This window comes from Eumetopias jubatus, unplaced genomic scaffold (assembly GCF_037043125.1).
Source record: "Eumetopias jubatus isolate StellerSeaLion01/CBP00866 unplaced genomic scaffold, mEumJub1_p1.0 scaffold_12, whole genome shotgun sequence".
Classification (NCBI taxonomy): Eukaryota; Metazoa; Chordata; class Mammalia; order Carnivora; family Otariidae; genus Eumetopias; species Eumetopias jubatus.
Genome location: NW_028274818.1, coordinates 774549 through 787083, shown reverse-complemented (window position 1 = coordinate 787083; position 12535 = coordinate 774549). Strand labels below are relative to the sequence as shown.

General features: G+C 60.1%; 1 protein-coding gene across 1 annotated transcript; it reads right to left on the bottom strand.

The window, feature by feature from the left end:
- Positions 1–4011: 4011 nt before the first annotated feature.
- Positions 4012–12085, bottom strand: CHRNB2 (cholinergic receptor nicotinic beta 2 subunit). Its single transcript, XM_028090306.2, has 6 exons — positions 12022–12085; positions 10725–10870; positions 10517–10561; positions 9942–10051; positions 8259–9159; positions 4012–4182 (listed from the first exon to the last, which is right to left on the bottom strand). Exons 1-6 carry the CDS (start codon positions 12083–12085, stop codon positions 4012–4014), a joined length of 1437 nt encoding a protein of 478 aa, XP_027946107.1.
- Between the last annotated feature and the right edge of the window lie 450 nt (positions 12086–12535).

Sequence of the window (12535 nt, the reverse complement as noted above, 5' to 3'; positions counted from 1 at the left end):
TCTGCCTGCTGGGAAGTGCGTGTGCGCCCCCGGCTCTCGGCTCTCCTTCGCTCTCCGCCCTCCGCCCTCCGCTCTCCGCTCTCGGCGGGCCCGGGGCCGGCTGGGCTGCAGTCTCGGGGAGGCACTGCAGTATTTCTCCGCGTGACTTTCACAGAGAATGCGCCCCTTCCCATGTTGCGATTCAGGCCAGAGTCTCTACCACATCCGTCCCTGGCTTAAGGACACAGAGTCAAGGCGAAGCCTCCTTCCCCGGCCGCGACCGATGGGACAGCTGAGGCCAGGAGGCCCAGTGACAAGTCTGGGGGCACATTAAGGACCACAGCCGTGTGTGGGTGTCATTCGTGGTCCGCCGAGATCCAGGGCTTCTGAAGATGGGGAAGGAGATGTCGCCCCTGTGGGGACGGATGGGGTGGGGGGTGGCGGACGGGGGCGGGGGTGGCGGGGGGGGGGGGAGGGGAGGCCCCGCCGCCACCGCTGCGGGAGAGAAAAGTATCCAAGTCTTAAGGACGCAGACAGTTTCCTTCCTTCACATCGAATGAGCGCCAGACCCATGTGCGGAGGGAACGAGCCCACCCGCACCACCCGCTCCGAGGGGCTGGGACGCAGGGCTGCCCGCGGGACCACAGAGTGTTCGTCAGCTCCTTACACCTGTTCCCGTTCGGGGGCCACAACTGAGCGCCTTCCAGGTTTGGGCCCAAAGCAAACCAGAGTTCTGGGGACAGGTGTGGCCTTCACACAGACCACAGCCTTGACCTCCCCGTGCACACGAGCTGTGCAGAGACTCCGGCCGACCCTGCCTCCAGGGCCCTTCTCGACGAGTGCCCCCCAGGAGCTATCCATTTCTTTTCCATCTGACGAGTGCCCTTGTCCGGCATCGATTACAGAAATTAAAGTTACCGCTCACCTTCAGAGGCTTGTACTGTCTTTCATGGCTCATGGGTCCAATTTCTCCAGCATCACCCCCAGTTTCCCAAATTTGCCAACCCTGGCCCCCAAATAGAGCAGAGAGACAAGACATGTTTGGAAACAACTTTCTTTACAAGAACCTTGAGTTCCTAAGGAGTCTGACCTGGAGCGGGCTAGACCAGTGCAAATATTCCAGAAGCACAGACAAGGGAGGCCAAGGCCAACGGGGCGGCGGGGGGCTCTGAGGGTGGGTGGGTGAGTTGTCTTAGCTACAACTCCTAGACCTACAGTCCCTCAGGAACCGTGTGACACTCACGCTGGGCCCTCGGGCCTGTTGGGACAACACGGAAACATGCTAATTCTCGCTCCGGCCTGGGTGGCTGACAGCCGGCAACTGTTGGGCTGAGGGACGCCGTGGCCGTGGCCCAGGCACCTGGAAGCAGAGGCTGAGAGCTGGAGCCGAGTGCACTCTGGCCAGGGAGCAAATCAGAGATGCCCCTTGCTTTCCCTCCGCCCGCCTCGAGGCCCAGCCGTGCGGGACGGCTCAGCTGAGCGAGTCGAGCGAGTGGAGGGGCCCCTTCCCTGCAGAACAGAGGCCTGGGGCTGGAGGAGTAGGAGTCGAGCCCCCAGGTCCTGCCCAGAGCACTCCCTGCCTCTCGCCCTTCCTGCACGCACAGCCTTCCTCTGCAGAGAAGGCCAGCTGGGAGGCTGCCTTGTCTTGTTTGCTTTCAAGTTTTCGATGACTCAGTCCAGCTGTTGCAGTATCAGACGCCTCGCCACCAAGAAACTGCTTTCCTCCTGTGGCAGCGCCAACCGCCAAAAGCGGTGTGGGCAGGCCTGCTCATCGGGCAGAGTGCTTTGCAGATGGAGACAATCCCGCCTCTGCTTCCTCGGCAGCCCCTCCCAAGCCCACCTTGCTCAGGCTTCGGTCCAGTGTGTGCACTGTCCTCTCCAGATTAGGGGCACTGAATGGGGCACCTGATACTGTCCAGAGACGGCCCCCCATGGAAGGGACAGGGAGCTCCCCTGACAACACCAAGGTAGGAGAAGGGACGATGCTTGTCCCCAGTCAGGCAGCAATCTCCAGGCCTAAGCCCTCTAGCATTTTTGGTGACTTACTTGGACAACAGCCCCTTGGAAGAAGTACTCCAAGCAAGGACAGGCCCAGCCACGTGGCCCAGGCCACAGTGAGGAGCCCGAGAGAGCCAGAAGCGAGGGCCTCGGGCCAGCACCCCACCCTGCAGAAGGAGGGCTCCTTTCCGGTTGCTCTTCAGGCTCCTGGAGGCTTCCCCGGGGCTAGGAAGCCACAGCAGGTCCAGGCATAATACAGGCAACTCTTAATTTGCTGCTCTAGGAGAGGGGATCTCCGCAGGGCCAAGACACCCACTCAGAAGGGAGGTCACGAGCCCGCTCCGGCAGGCCGGGAAACACGCCGAGGCACCTCTTGCCCAGTGGCCACCTGGGTGTCCACAGCCAGGACAGGGCGAGGTCCGCCCAGAGGCCCTGAGCTCACGCCTGCGTCGGGAGGAGCTCAGCCCAGGAACGGAACGATGCTTTGCTGCGGGCACTCCAGACAGCAACAGCCATCAGACCCACCGAGTGGCCCCCAGAGAGTTCCCCTCAACTGCACTCCTCCAGTCCCCGGCTCCCCAGACTCCCACCCTGCTCCAGGGGACTCGGTTTGCTCAAGGAAGAGAGAGGGAGAGGAGCGGTGTGCGAGGAAGGCTGTCAGGAGAGTCAGGTGGGCCCACCGCCCCCAGCTCTGCCCGCCTCCTAGCCTGCACGCCCATCAAATCCCCGCCAAGTACAGACTGGGCTTCTTCCTCCTCGCTACCGTCCTCATTCGAGAGATGGGGTCACTGAGGCCCAGAAAGGCAAAGGGACTTGCTCCCTGTGGCTGAGCGAGCAGGTGTGAGCCAGGACTGGAATCCAGACTGAGACCGTCTGGCCCCGTGGCCCACGCAGTGCGTCTCCCCCGACCTGTGAGCACTGCCCCCACCTCTGCTGCACCTGCAGAAGCAGGGGTCCAGCTGTGCTCCCGAGGACGGCATGGTCTGCGTTGGCCGGCCCTTCGGCTGTGCTGGGCCACCTGTTGCCACTGAAGACAGGCCAGGACCACAAATCAGAGCCAGTCACATGGCAGGGGTGGGGGCAGGAGGTCCATCAGAGGTCTGTTTCCTAGGCTAAGAGGCCAGGTGGCCCCCAGCTGGTCCCTGGGAGCAGGGTCAGGATACAGCCTCCACAAGCCCACAGGACGGAGGCAAAGGCCGTGCTTTCTGAGGAGCCGGTGACGGCAACGAGGTTCTGCCTCCGCCCCGCTCAGGTCTGCTTGTGGGGTGCGGCTGGGCCAGTGCTGACTCTTTCCTGCCCAGCCCCCTCTGCTGCGGGCAGAAAGGCTGGGTCTGCTCAGAGCTAACAGCTTCACTTTCCTGACTCCAAACACCGGTCAGTTCAAGTGGGGAGAGACCGCCGGAGGGCTTGCATTTTGTGCACAGTTGGAGGACGTGGCTCCAAGCAGGTCACCGGAAAGCTCCGAACTCAGGGGTTCGAAGCCCAGCCTGGCCCGCCCCACCCAGCCCGAGCAAGAAGGAAAGTGGGGGGAAGTCCAGGGGTGCAGGGACCTGGGGCTGAGCTCTGGAGCCCCTAGAAGCAAGGGGCTGCGGGGCTGGGCTGGAGGGCCCCCAGGGGTCTGACCACAGCGCCAGGTAAGCCCCTGGGCAGACCTGCCAGCCCAGAGGCCGTGTACTTAGGCAGGGGCCCTGGGACTCTGTCCCGACCTGGCCCCTTCCCCATCACACTTCCCTCAGAGGGGAAGGCCCAACCTCCATGCCCGACCAGCAGCACTCCTGCCCGGCTGCCGTAAGAAGACAAGACAGCAGTGGGTCCAGCCTCCAGCCTCCATGGTGTGCCGTCTGTCTGCCGCCAGCGGGGCTGGGAGGGGCTGGGGGTGGGGGACGGAGAGGCTGGGTCTGCGGCAGCGCCCCCCCAACCTGTAGCTCACTTGACCGCCCCCCCCACCCCCCCTGTAGCTCACTCGTCCCTCCTCCGCCCAAAATGACTGTGTACAGAGGGCAAGGGGTGGAGCGGCACAGAGCCGGGAGGGCGTCACTTGGAGCTGGGAGCTGAGTGGTCTGTGTGCAGGAAGGGAGCAGTGGAGTAGTTCTGGAAGAGAGGCTGCAGGAACATGCCAATGGTGCCAAAAACACAAACGAAGACAAAGATCCAAAGGAACAGGCGGTCGATCACCATGGCAACGTACTTCCAGTCCTCACTCACCTGGACAGAGGAGACAAAGGAGGCCGGGCTATCAGTCACATGATGCAGGACAGGAGTGAAATGGGAACAGGCCGGTCTCACCACACACACACACACACACACACACACACACACACACACACGTATGCACCCACCCGTGCACATACGCGTGTACACATGCACCCCGCTCCTCTCCCTCCATGACCCCACAGCGACTTTTCCAAAGCGTGGCTCCTAACTTGCCTGCTTAAAAGCCTCCAGCGGCCCCACTGCCTTCAGGGCCCATCCAAACTTGAAGACCCACTCACGACAAATACGCACCTACCTACTTACCATCCCCTTCCACCCTCTGACCCAGACTTACCAAAGCCCCATGTGTGCTCTCAAGTCTCTGTGCCTTTGAGTTTCCTTTCTGTCTAGAATTCTGGTCTTCCCTTTCTCTGCCTGGTGAACTCCTACACATCCTCTAAAGCCCAAATCAAATGTTACCTCTTCTCTGAAGTGATCTTTTCTGATACTCCTGATCAGCATGAACCACCGTCCTCTCTGGACTCCCTCAGCAGTGGACACATCTCGATCACAGTGTTTTTACTGCACTGTATTGCCATTTCAATTTGCATGTCTGCCATCCTACCCTGCCCCCGGCCAGCTACAAGTTCCTAAATGACAGGGACCCTGGCTGATTCACTTTGCAGTCCCAGCTTGTGCAACAGAGTGCCGGTAAATGGGTGTCCGGTTATCAAATGAATGGCTGGCTCCACAGGCCCCCATCCATCTGTGACTGCCTGGGGCACCCCATCCAACAGCAGCACCTCCAGCACACAGGCCCCAGAGGGTGAGCACTGGTCCCCAGATGCGACCAATCCATCGGAAAGAGGATACCATCTGGGTCTGACAGCTGTCACGGGGCCGGCCCCCCTTGAGCCTGAGTCAGGGCCTTTGCACACATTCATCTGGGGGCCCGGGAAGGAGACCGCTGTGCACCTTAATTCGGTCGGCTGCTGAGTAACAGCTTGCTCGTGTCTGCCGTGGGCCTGGCATCGTGCCAGGCATGGAGGTGTGACCAAGAGCAAGACAAATGCTGGCTGTGGCTTATTGTCCACAGAGGGAAAGGGACACAAATAAGCAAGAATAAAAAAATTATACACTGATGGGTGCTGATATGGAAACAAAGAACGGAGAGAGAGATACGGAGGGGAAGACACACTGTAGGGTGGTCTGGGATGGCCTCTTTGAGGAAGGGACACTGAAGGTCACGTTGGAACATGAGAAGGAGCCAGCTATGGGCGCCTGGGTGGCTCAGTCCTTAAGCGTCCGCCTTTGGCTCAGGTCATGGTCCCAGGGTCCCGGGATCAAGTCCCGCATCGGGCTCCCCGCTCGGCGGGAAGCCTGCTTCTCCCTCTGACCCTCTCCCCTGCGTGTGTTCCTACTCTCGCTGTCTCTCTCTCTCTCTCTGTCAAATAAATAAATAAAATCTTAAAAAAAAAAAGAAGGAGCCAGCTATGGCCGGAACAAATTGAAGAAAGAAACAATCAGACAAACCCGAACTGAGGGCCAGCCCACACCCGTGAACATGCTGACGCTATGAAACACGGAGCTGAGAGACTGTTCCAGATCAAAGAAAAAGAAAAAAGTAGGGCAACCGAGTGCAATCTGAGACCCCGCGTCAGGGTGGGGAGAGCTGCGAAGGGCATTACTGAGAAAGCTGGAAAACCTTTCTTTAAAAAAAGATTTATTTATTTGTTTGAGAGAGAGCAAGCAGGTGCACGGGGCAGCGGTGGGGGGCAGAGGGAGAGAGAGAATCTCAATTCGACTCCAAGCTGATGCAGAGCCAGACGCAGGGCTCCATCTCATGACCTTGAGATCATGACCTTAGCCAAAACCAGGAGTCGAATGCTTAACTGACTGCACCCCCCAAAAGTTTTCCAAAAGTTGGAAAACTTTTTTTTTAAGATTTTATTTACTCATTTGAAAGAGAAAGAGAGAGCATGAGCAGGGGGGAGAGGCAGAGGGAGAGGGAGAAGCAGGCTCCCCACCAAGGCAGGAGACCAACATGGGGCTCCATCCCAGGACCAGGAGACGCTTATCCCTGGAAAACTTTTCTAATATGGATTTTATATCAGTTAAATATATTATATGGATGTTGAATTTCCTGAATTTGATCACTGATCCTGGTTATGCAAGACAACATCTCTATTATCAGGACAAGACACACTGAATTATTCACGATAAAGGGTCACGATGTCTGCAACCTACTCTCAAACAGGAGAGCAAACATTAATAGTAATAAATAATACTTTTTAAAAAAAATTTATTTGAGGGTGCCAGGGTGGCTCCGTTGGTTAAGCGACTGCCTTCGGCTCAGGTCATGATCCTGGAGTCCCGGGATCGAGTCCCACGTCGGGCTCCCTGCTTGGCGGGGAGTCTGCTTCTCCCTCTGACCCTCTTCCCTCTCGTGCTCTCTCTCTCAAATAAAAAAAAATCTTTATTAAAAAAATACTAGCACCTACTTCTAAATAATTAATTAAAAAATAATAAAAAATTTATTTGAGAGAGAATGTGTGTGGGGGGTAGGGGGAAGTCGGGGAGGGAAAGAATCCCAAGCAGACTCCCCACTGAGGGCAGAGCCGGGGGTGGGGCTCAATCCCACAACCTTGAGATCATGACCTGAGCCGAAATCAAGAGTCGGATGCTTAACGGACTGAGCAACCCAGGAGCCCCAGTAATACTTTTTTAAAGGAAAAAAAAGAAGGGCATTCCAGGCAGAGAGACCAATGGGTGCAAACATCCTGAGATAAGACAGAGCTTTGCTCGCTTAGACTAGTGGGCCAGTGACCTGAGCCAGAGAGGAGAAGGCACAAGGTGAGAAGGAGACGTCGCATATTTGCAGGAAGGAGAACAGAGCTGACTCGGGGAGACTACCAGGAGGTCCTGCCCCCGTCCGGGAGGAGCTGGGGGAGGCCTACCGTCCCGGGAGTAGCCTGGAGAGGTGAGGAGGAAGGGGACAGCGGGGAGGACTTTGGAGATTGTGCTCACAGGGCAGGGCTTCCGCTGACTTGGATGGTGGGGGAGGTGAGAGAGAGAGGAGTCAAGAATCACTCCAGGTTTTTGGTCTGAACCTCTGGGTGCACAGTGATGCCGTTTACTGTAAGATGGGGAGACTGCAGGAGAAGCAAGCCGGTGGTGGGGTTTAGATGGAGCACTGGGGCTTGGACGTGTGAAGTCTGAGACGCCAGGGCGGCGTCCAAGTAGGGCCACTGCACCGAGCACCGAGCCGACTGCGGCAGGGGGCGGCGCGGGCGGGACGCGCGGCTGAGCCCCAGCGCTGCCCGGCCGCGTCTCCCTGGGCCTGTTCCCCCCTCCGCCCATCAGGCACGTACCCTGCTCCCTGGCCAAGCCCCAGCTGCAGCCCGCGGTCCTGCCCTCCTGGGGAATGGAAACGCCAGGCTCTCAAGCCCCCACCCCCGCCCCCAGCGGTAGCGCTGGAGCCGCCCTTCCTCACCCCCAAACCGGAACGGCTGCATCCTAACGGAAACCCGGCCAGTCACCATGGCAACCACTGGCGAGCCGCAGCCTGGAACCGGCTGGTGCCCGAAGGCTGCCCGCTGGCCGCCGCCGGCCCGTAGCACTCTGCCCCTGCGCAGGCTCGGGGCTTCCCGGGGTCCCCCTCCGCGGCGGGCGCCTGGGTGCAAAAAGCCGGGTGTGCGCGCGGCGGGGGCGCTGCTCTGGGAAGCCCCTGCCTCCACCTGCCCCTCCTCCAAAACGATTTCACCAGGCCCTGCCAAAGGCGCTGAAAAGGGGTGTGACTTGGGCCTCTGCCCCCACCCATCTTCCACCGCCCCCATTCCGCCCCCCCGTGGGGCGCACGAGAGACCCGGAGCCCTTCGTGCCGAGAGCTGCGATCACCAGTCGCCAGCTCGGACTCGGGGGGGCCAGCGGGGGTTGGGCCTCGGGGTCGCGGCCACCGGCTGGCCGCAAAGCCACCAAGGCCTCCCCAGGCGTCCCCGCCGCCCGTACCGACTCCAGCCTCCACGGCGCCGCCTCCGGGAAGCCCTCCGGGGAGAGCCCGAGGAGGCCACAGCGGCCGCGCCACTCACGCTCTGGTCGTCGTCCTCGCTGCGCACGTGGTCCGCGATGAAGCGCACGCCGTCCACCGCCGCGCGGAGGCCGCAGCCGCCCGCCCCCGCCCCGCCGCGCGCGGGCCTGGCGCGCGGCTCCCCGGGGGCTTCCCGGAAGAGGAGGGCGCCCGCCTCCCGCTCGTGCTGCCGCCGCCGCAGGCGCAGGCCCTGGCGAGCGCAGCGGGGCCGCGGCTGTTGCATGAAGAGCAGCGTCGGCAGCCACTCCAGGAAGACGACCTTGACCCAGGGCGCCATGGTGTGCGTGCTGGGCGAGCGGTGGTGCACGTTGAGCACGCACACGCTGGTGACGATGGAGAAGGTGACGAGCACCATGGTGAACATGAGGTACTTGCCGACGAGCGGCACGTCCAGGGAGGTGGGCGGCACGATCTTGGAGATGAGCAGCAGGAAGACGGTGAGCGCCAGCAGCACGGAGATGCACAGCGTCATCTTCTCGCCGCAGTCGGACGGCAGGTAGAACACAAGGATGGCCAGCGAGGTGATGAGCACGCAGGGGATGATGAGGTTGATGGTGTAGAAGAGCGGCTTGCGGCGGATGATGAAGTCGTACGTGATGTCCACGTACGTGGAGTCGTCCGGGTTCTCGTTGCGCCGGCCGGGCAGCGCCACGATGTCCCACTCGCCGCTGGGGGTGAAGTCGTCCAGGCTGGCCACGTCGCTCTTGAGCACCAGGTCGATCTCCGTGCGGTCGTAGGTCCACGAGCGGAACTTCATGGTGCAGTTCTGCTGGTCGAACGGGAAGTGCTTCACCTCGATCTTGCACGCGCTCTTGTAGATGGCGGGCGGCAGCCAGAAGATGCTGCCGTCGTAGGAGACCACGGCGTTGGAGTAGAAGGACACCTCGTACATGCCGTCCGCACTGCCGAGTGGAGGAGCGCGGTCAGCCCCGGCTCACGCGTTCCTGCACCCCACCCATCAACCCCGCCCTGAGCGGGAGGAAGGGAGAGCCAGGCCGGAGGGTGACCGCCCAGGAGTCGACAGAGGTGGGGCAGGAGTTGAGCAAGAAGGGGATCTGGGTGAGTTGGTGGTCAGGAGGCCTGTGAGGCCTTTTGGAAGCAGAAGAGGGTGGATGACGGGGGCTGTCTGCTACTTGTCATGCACTGTGCGAGCTGGTTGCTCCCCATGCAGAGGAGAGGTTGGGGGAGCCTGGGAGGCCAGAGTAAGGAGCCCCAGGCAATGAGGGGGACAGGGGCAGGTGGGAGCAGGAGATGCACCCACTAGTGATTGAGGATCTTGGAGGTAAGTGGGATTGTTGCAGGAAAGGGGACGGAACCCAGAGGAGACACTAGGGCCTCCAAGTTCTTTGACCCTGAACGATCCTCCAGGAAAGGCTATTCTTGAATCCATATAGGCACTGGGGCTGTCAACCCTTGTCTCTCTCCCACTGAGGCTCCCAACAATGGGACTCAGATTTGGTGGAGAGGGGACTGGCCGTGGCCCAAATCACCTTGGAATCGTCTGGATTTTCCACATTACACCTCACTCGTCTGGGTCTGTCTGCTGCATACTGACTGTGTCTGTGCCAACAAGAAGTCCCTTCTGTCCCGCTGTGCGAGCTAACTTACTTTCCCTAGGACCCTTTCCCTCCCAGAGCACTCCTGTAGTCTCCTCCAACCTTCCCGTTGCTCCAAGGCCACCTACTTGTTGTATAGAACCACATCTGGGAGCCAGATGTGTTTGGAAGGGAGCCGAACTTTCTTCATGTTGTCAAACTCCTCAGGCTTCCAGGTGAGCCGATAGTCCTCCCATTCCTGGGAAAGGGAGAGAGGGAGAGAGGGAACCTTACCAACCCATGCCCTTGCTGAGACTCAAGGTCAAGGACAGGATGGGGGTGGGGGGGGAGGGGGGAGGCAATCTGGCTTGAGAGGGCTTGGAAAAGCCATCCCCTCCCCACAGTGACTTCCCTGCCCAGCAAATGTGGCTCATAAGATAGTTTCTCGTTTAATTTGCACATCTAAGCTAAGCTATTAGAATCTACATTTTACAAATAAGAAAATGAATCTTGTAGAGTTTAACATGTTCAAAGTCACAGAGCTGGTGAGTGGAAGCACCAAGTTTCAGATCCAGTTATTTAGCACTCCAAAGTCTATACCTTTCTGCCTTTTTTGAGGAGATTAAAAGAGGGGGAAAGCACATGCAAAACAAACAAACAAACAAACAAAACTAAGGAGGGAAAAGCAGACCAGGGATGTGCACTGGGCAGGAAGAGCACTAACCTGGGTCAGCCAAACATTGGTGGTCATGATCTGCTCCCGCTCGTGCTGCAGGGAAGAAAAGAAGCTGCTGAGAAGGCCCCTCAGCCTGCAGGCTCGCTACAGCCATCTGTGATCCTTCCCATACCTCCCCAAGCCTGGGGAGCTCCGGGGGAGTAATTCTGGCTGTTTGACTTGAGTAGCTGGGCAGAGAGCGTGGGCCCCCACTCACCACACTAATGAGCTGGGCCAGGGACACCATGAGCTGTACCGTCACCTGCTCCGAGCCGTTGGTGGCTGGGCGGATGAGCTTGTTGTACCGGGAGGGATCCAGGAGATGCTCTACCAGCCGCTCCTCCGTGTCAGTACCCGACACTCCTGGGCGGGCGGTAGGAAGAAAGGAAGTAGGCAAGGGGGGCCCACCTAGCATCCCACTCTCCCTAGGCAGTGGGGCAACCAGGCCGAAACAGGAGCTCCCACCTCTCCATCTCTAAGGATACAGCAAAATGCTCCAGTTAGCCCACGGGGGCCCCTCACAGAGAAACGCTTCTCTGACATCACCGACCAGGGAGACCAGACAGCCTCACACAGATGTCTCCAGACTAAAAGCCCACTCTGCAGGGATTAGTGGAGACCCGCTCTTCCTGCGAGGTCTCAGACTATAGTTTCAAAAGACTTGAGATTTCTTGTTTTCACAGCTTCTCCTAAAAGATCCCTGCAGTTCAAGGAGGGTTTTGGATGGTAGTGAAAGGGAACAGCTCTTTATTTCCCACCACACAACCTTTCTCCTCAGTCAGGGCCCATCTGTGTATACAAGTAACATTATGCACCTCCACATGTGACTTGGGCTGTGACCCCACCCTGCCCCCACCCTCAAAGGCACTGGGTTGGAGAGGAGAGCTGGGCTGCCTGCGCTGTGTGTCAGAACGTGTATTCAGTCCCCAGTTCCACACATATGGGAGCCCACCTCCCATAAGATGGCATGCAGGTGTGGGAAGCTCGTTTAGCTGTACAATCCCTTTGTACCCGCCCCTCCACAGACTCTCTCTCCTGCAGCCCTGCACAGCTGTACCCCCACCCCTCAGAGCTCCTTCCTGGCACTCAGCCCGGCAGAGCGCCTTCCCTTCCAAGTCTTCCGCCCCACTGTATAAGAGAGTTGAGAAGTCACTTCTCTCGCCTCCCTGTCTTGCCCCTGTGGAGTGGCCAGAATCAGGAGCCCAATGTGGGGCACAGAAAATGATGGAGAGCTAAGGGAGGGTGCCCTTCCAGGTAGAGTTCTGGAGATGTTTCACGGGAAGTCAAATGGCATCTCAGCCGCAGAGTGTGCCCTCCTGCTACCCCAGAAGGCCTGGGGAGACTCCCTCCCCGTGCCCACGCCCTCCCCACCACCACTGCCCGGATCTCCCTCGCTTCCTTGCATCGCCTACTCCTTCGGGGATGTCCTCCTCCCAGCTCGGCCGCCCAGGCGTCCCCCTGCGGGCTCCTCCATCTCTGGGGATCCCCCTTGCAGCTTGGAGCCCAGTCCTTACCGGCGCGCAGCCCGAGGAGGCCGAAGCCCAGCAGCAGCGCCGCGGGCCCGGAGCGCAGGGCCATGCCGCGGGCGGGGCGCTGTCCGCGGTGCTGAAGGAGCGCCCGCGCCGCCGGAGGGGCCCTGCGCGCGGGCGGCCGCGGGCCGGCGGGGCGGCGGGGCTGCGGAAGGGAGCCGGCTTCTCGCTCGCCCCGGCCGGAGCAGGCGGACGCTCTCCCGGCTGCTCTTCCAGGGAACACAACTGGGACGGGGAGGGGGAGGAGTCTCCGCCCCGGAGGCGGAAGCGCCGGAGCCCAGGAAAAAAGGGGGTCCCAGGGTGGGACGTTCTGCTGCTCAGCTAGCTCGCCGGCCCGGGGAGTTCTGCAGCCCCGAAGTTGGGGCGGGACCTGGACTCTGCGAAGGGCGGGAAGAAGCAGCGCGAGCAAGACCAATAGGTCAGAACCCGCTTTGCACAGGGGCCAGAAGGAGGGGCGGGAGTCGGGAGGGGTTTCTGCGGTTCCCGCCCTCCTTGTTTG